This window comes from Felis catus, chromosome C2, assembly GCF_018350175.1.
Source record: "Felis catus isolate Fca126 chromosome C2, F.catus_Fca126_mat1.0, whole genome shotgun sequence".
Taxonomy (NCBI): domain Eukaryota; kingdom Metazoa; phylum Chordata; class Mammalia; order Carnivora; family Felidae; genus Felis; species Felis catus.
In genome coordinates this window covers 126,528,707-126,534,977 of record NC_058376.1, presented here as the reverse complement: position 1 = coordinate 126,534,977, position 6,271 = coordinate 126,528,707, and the positions used below count along the sequence as shown (strand labels likewise).

Genomic DNA, 6,271 nt, shown 5'->3' with positions numbered 1-6,271 from the left:
TGATTTTGAATAGTTTATTAAAGGAAAGGTGAAGCATCAGTTTCAAATTGTACAAAAGGAAAAAAACCTCATATTGCAAATGTACAATTTACAGAATTACTAGCAAAACCAATCAAGGAGACACTGAAAATACAAAAATTCGATTGACTTCAAACTGAACTGCAAACCCATTTGAGTAGATATTAAGCCTTTTTTTTTTCTTTTTTTTCTTTTTTTTGTTGCATGTAGTCTACAATTCTAAGTCAGCATCTGATTTCCACATGAAACTGTCAAGCAAAGGATCAATCTGTGCATGTGCCAAGGCACCTCCCAGCTTCCTCCCTGGCCAGAACCACAGGCAGGGGTGACGCTGGTGGACGGTCCAGTTATTCCTGCCCCTTCATGTCCAGTGAGGTCCACATTTCTGGAAGAAAGTGAGACCCCAACCCCTCAAACTGGAGCCCAGGAATTACTAAATTAGCAGATAAAATATTTTTGGTGACCAGGTTTTTTTCAGAACTGTACAAATATTGAGAAAAATCTGTTTTGTGTTTACTAAAAGAATGAATAGAATAATCCATTTCCTTTCCCAACAAAAGATAATCAATTATTGGGTGCACAGATTAGTAAAAAAAAAAAAAAAAAAAAAAATCTTTTCATTTTTGGTAAGAAGGGAAAGCCTCATGATTCCATTGCAGCTACTTTAAAAACCAGCCCAGAAACAGCTGTGGATGGATTGGTTTGGAATTGAGGCTTACTTTTAAAAATCAGAAAGTAAGAAACTAAGTGGGCTTTTTAAAACAATAGCAGCAAGTCATAAAAGTCTAAGCAGAATGTAACTCTAAACCATTGAAGGCTGTCCTGAAGATTCATAATTTCTTTCCCCAAAATAATATGCACATTTAACACTGAAATGTAGCTGTATTTCAAGGTAAGCTTAGGAACTTCACCCTCTAAGCACAGACTTCTATGCAGCACATACTTCTATAATTGGTAAACTTAATTCACAAAATTAGCGCATAAGGTATTTAAGTGCATGGGAAGTAGACACAGTTATGTTACACTTAAAATTACTTTTGAATGGCAAAGAAGTTCTTCATGATTATCTTTTTAAGAAAACGGAAGTTTATGTAACTTGAATTTGGCAGGGCATGAAATAAGTAGTAAAAACAGCAAACTGATAACTTGAGAACCATTTTTGTTTTTCTGAGAATACTTTATTTGCTGGTAGAAGTTGCTAAAAATGCACAGAACAAATACCAATAGAAAATGTACTGTATTTGAATCTTCCTATTCTATATAAAATGAATGGTGCACAGCATCTGTTGGAAAATGGCTGCGTGGACATTTCTTATTTTATGCCCCCTTATAAATAAAAATAAACCTTTTTATTCAAGAGTATATAAAATCTGGGAATCCATATCCACAGAGGGTGTGTGGTTTTTGGCAGAGATGCACTGTCAGAATTTCATCTTAGCTTGTCGATATTCTGCTCCTCCGCATTTCTGTATTCCACAAGGTCAACCAAATCCAGTGAGCTCCAAAACACTCTTCGGCAATTAGGATGAGCTGCTTACTCATAGGTTTAATAAAAATGGTTAGCTTTTAAAACATAAAAAGGCAAAATGTTAAAACGGTTTTTAAATTGTACAACAGGAAAATAAAGTTAAAAATATTTTTTTTTACTCAATGCTGAGTTTCATAAAACAGGTGTATAACAGTGTTTATCTTGACAGTTGTTTTAAAAATTTAAAATTTTTTCCTCCCTCCAGAAAAACACACACATCTGTATTGGGATAAGTCCAATATTAGGACACAAATGATTTTTCAGGTCAGTCTTTCTGAGGTGACATTCACCAACATTCTCTTGGGTAATTTACATGCTCCTCTTCTGTCACTGCAAAAAGGGATTGACCTCAATCATTTGATTAAAAAACAAATCAGATCACATCAAAAGTGTTTTTTCCCCCATACAAGCTATCACAGTATATAGGCCTCTAGCTCTAAATAATAGAGTTCCAGATTTGTAAATTTTCTTCAGACTTCAGAACATAGGCATTCCAAATCCCTAGAAAAATGAAAAACACAATTAATTTCATGCATACACAAGACCTAGAAACCATAAATAAAAGTAATAATTTAACATTTACTGAATCGTCTTCTATGATAGCTGCAGAATCAAAGAAATCTGGCCTCAGCTCAGCTCTCTCTCGCCGATTTCTTGATGGGGGCTAGAAAAAGAAGCCAAAATGTTTTCCTGAGATATAGTAAGACAATGAACTGTGATAATAAGCAGCTAATATTTCTGATGGTATCACAGAATAGAGCTACTAAAGATACAATTTTGAAATGAAAAGAATGTGGCTTTTACATGGAGCCCACCTTAAAAAAACAGGATTTCAAATTACAATGAATAAGCTGAACATGTAAATGCATGTAATTTGGGGGCCTACAAACATACAACATGCCTTTGAATCGTAGAATGATTATAAAAATTGATCCCTAAATTCCCCAAAGCAGGTAGATGGAAAGCTACTGATGGGAGGGGAGAGACTGGAGGCATATGATCTCCTTTACATTTCTTAGAAAAATTTTTCATTATGGAACACTCAAAACCTGTAAAGAATGTTAGAGGCTAGGGGCGCCTGGGTGGCGCAGTCGGTTGAGCGTCCGACTTCAGCCAGGTCACGATCTCGCGGTCCGTGAGTTCGAGCCCCGCGTCAGGCTCTGGGCTGATGGCTCGGAGCCTGGAGCCTGTTTCCGATTCTGTGTCTCCCTCTCTCTCTGCCCCTCCCCCGTTCATGCTCTGTCTCTCTCTGTCCCAAAAATAAAAAAAATAAAAAAAAAAAAGTTGGAAAAAAAAAATGTTAGAGGCTAAATTATGTCCCCCCCCCCCCGTCCCTGGCAAATTCATATATTGAAGAGGTACCCCCAGTACCTCAGAATGTGACTGTTATTTGGACAGAGGACCTATAGAGAGGCTATTAAGGTAAAATGAGGTCATATGGGTGGATTCTAATTTTTAAAAAAAATTATGGGCACCTGGGTGGTTCACTCAGTTAAGCATCTGATTTTGGTTCAGGTCCTGAGTTCACAGTTCGTGGATTCGAGCCCTGCTTTGGGCTCTCTGCTGACCACTCAGAGTCTGGAGCCTGCTTCGGATTCTGTGTCTCTCTCTGCCCCTCCCCTGCTCACACTCTGTCCTCTCTTTCTCAAAAATGAATAAAACAAAAAATTTTTAACTTTTAAGTTTATTTTACTTATTTTGAGAGAGATCATGGGTAGGGAGTCAGAGAGAGGGAGAGAGAATCCTACTCAGGCTTGCATTGTCAGCACGGAGCCCGATGTGGGGGCTCAAACACACAAACTGTGACATCATGACCTGAGCTGAAATCAAAAGTCGGTTGCTCAACCAACTGAACCCCCCGGGCGCCCCAATTCTAATCTGATTCACATCCTTATAAGGAGACAGAGGAAAGATCACATGAAGATAAAGGGAGAAGATGGCCATTTACAAATCAAGGAAAGAAGCCTGAGAATGAAATAAATCTTGCTGACACCATGATCTCAGACTTCTAGCCTTCAGAGCTGTGAGAAAATTTCTATTGTTTAAGCCACCTAGTCAATGGCATTTGTTATAGCAGCCCTAAATACATAAAGTGGTATGATAAACTACCATGTACTCATCACCTAGCTTCATCAACTGTCAAATCTTTGACCAATCTGTTTCATTGAGTCTCCTCACAGTTTTTTTTCTTTTCTATGTCATTTCATCTATAACTACCTTCAATATGAATCTCTGATGGAAATTAAAAAAAAAAACATAACCACCATGCATTACTATTCCTGACAAAGTCAATAATTTCTTAGTATCACCTACACCTAGTCCATATTCAGGTTTCCTTGCTTCAAAGATGTTTTTTCCACACTGAACAAATATGGTCCATATTCTGTGTTTGGTTGCTGTGCTGGAACACACTCTATATATCAGACTCCAAGTTAGTTTAAGAGACCAGATGTACACTATACTGAAAGGCAGATCTAGTGAGAGCCCCTTCTCAAGAAGGTAAGGAACCAGTTTCCATTACTGCCAGAAATTTACAATCTGACTGCTTAGAAAGTAAGCTTGAGAAACACAGCTCATCCAAATGCCCTAATAAGTGTGACATTGGTCCTGCCTGCTGCTATTCTATGTTACCACCTCCACACCTCTCTCCTCGGGCTTCTGCAAACAAGAGCATCATCTTACACCGATGCCTTCACATATTTTAAAAGAAGAAAATGTACTGAGTTTCTTTACCAGATCAATAACCATGGTGTCTTCAAATTCTTCATTCATATCTTCTAACTGGCTCCGGGATGACATCATCACATCTTCAAAGATGGGCTCAGCATCTTCCTCCATTAGGCCCCGACTGATAAGGAAAAACCATCGTCAGAAGACTGTTCAGACTCATCGAATGTGGAGTCCTGGCTCTTATATTAGGTCTTATAATCAATGAAAAGCACATCTTCCAGTTAAAATCCATGGGCTGCACAAACTATGATCCTGAACTATTAAGATAATTAAGGATCATTCATTTGTTTCATTCAAGATTTCATCTCATCAAAAGGAAGTATAATTTAAATGCAATAACAACAAAAGAAGTTAACATTTATTTAGCTATGTGTCAATTCCCACAAAACTATGTGATTGGTAGTATTATCCCATGTTTACAAATGGAGAATCTGAGGCACAGAGGTTTCAGACTTTGCCCAATGCCACATAGCTGGCAAGTGGCAGCACTAGGATTTAAATGCTGAAAGCTTCAGAAGCCCACACCCTCCATTCCTATTCTATACTGCACAGGAGATCCTGAATTATGATCTTAACTCCTTTTCTAAGACCAAATGTCAAAGGAAACCAGTCATTCCACAAAATGACCAGCATCACATAGTCATTATGTTTTTGCACTACTTGATGTAACACTTACACGGCATGCCTTACTCCAGTTCTCACTTTCATGTAGTTCATTCCTGTTCTGTCCTTCCGATTTAAGTCTTCTAATTTCGGCTGGCCTAACCAAGAGATCTGCATCTGAGGACTAAGGGAATAGGAATACATTATTCATTTATGGCAGAAGATGAATTTCGCTCATCAGTCCCATGCTAAGAAAGCCACCGTTGGCTTGCCTAATCCCCGAGTATGGGGAGTTAGCTGGATTTACTTGAGTCAAGGGTGAGACAGACCATTACTGAAGGATCTATCTTTGCAGAAATGGCATTTAGTTGCTCAGAGATGCCTAAGTCTCTAAGAGAAGTTGGCTGTGGCCAGTTGTTAGCTGTAAAGGAAACCAAAGTATGTCACCCCAAAATACTGCTTCTGAGATAAAAGTTATTTTGAGCTGAAGGCAATTAAGAAGTGGTAAACACAGAAAAAGCTCCTTTTCTGCTTAAAGGCAGAATTCTTATTTTATGGGAGACAGACTCTTACCAACTCAGAGATGGTACCAGAGCAATCTGCAAACAAACCTTCCTACTAGTTAAACTAACCCTTACCTTCCTAGTTGAGGAAAATGTAGACTACATAGTCTCAGTTAAACTATTCCTAGTACAAAACCCTTTGTCTTGTCAATTCTTCAGGCCTTCATTCTCTGCTGAAAGCTCCCGTGGACACGTAAAACACTCAATAAAATGTGTATCCTTTTCTGTTGATCTGTCCATTTAATTTTCAGACCCAGTTAGGGATCCTAAGAGGATTGGATAAAACCTTTCCCTCCCCTACAGGTGCTTAATTTATCAGCTTTGTTCCCCAATCTCTGCCAAATAAGAGACTGCTTCTGAGACCTCTGTATCCAGCTACTGCCCTGGAACAAGTGTTCCTGCTTGGACAGCCAGTCCCCTAAGGGACAGAAAGAATGCTGGCCTTGTGGGAAGAGCTCTTCAGGGTTGAACAAGGAAAGGTATTAACACATTTTTTTCTCAGTCCTTCTGAAAAAATTTGGAGTCAGGTGCATGCTGGGTCAAATTTTCACCTGTCCTCTATACTTACTGGTACATGGACACTTGCATAAACATGCCTCCTGGGAATTTTACAGGATGTAAACCTTAATGATTTTTAGTAGATAACATCTGTCACATGAGCAGCTGTCTTTATATCATATAGTGTTACCACCTTGATTAAACCTATAAACAAACCTACAGCAGGGAAAGGAAAGTAGACCACAGAGGGGAGGAATTGACAAGTGGTAAAGTCAGGGAAGTAAGACAGGCTGCTCAAATAAGGAAGAATCCACCCTCTAAGAAGCAGGGT

At 38.7% G+C, this 6,271-nt stretch overlaps 1 protein-coding gene across 4 annotated transcripts in view; it reads right to left on the bottom strand.

The window, feature by feature from the left end:
* STAG1 (stromal antigen 1) overlaps positions 1–6,271 on the bottom strand; it is a 410,325-nt gene continuing 404,054 nt past the window's right edge. For all 4 annotated transcript variants that reach the window (XM_023260539.2, XM_045036401.1, XM_019810669.2 and 1 more), the window contains 4 exons: positions 4,953–5,063; positions 4,280–4,394; positions 2,130–2,210; positions 1–2,047 (listed from right to left, as the gene is read on the bottom strand). In XM_023260539.2, coding sequence (XP_023116307.1) covers positions 2,024–2,047; positions 2,130–2,210; positions 4,280–4,394; positions 4,953–5,063 — 331 coding nt within the window. In that variant the 3' untranslated portion in view covers positions 1–2,023. The remainder of the gene's footprint in view (positions 2,048–2,129; positions 2,211–4,279; positions 4,395–4,952; positions 5,064–6,271) is intronic.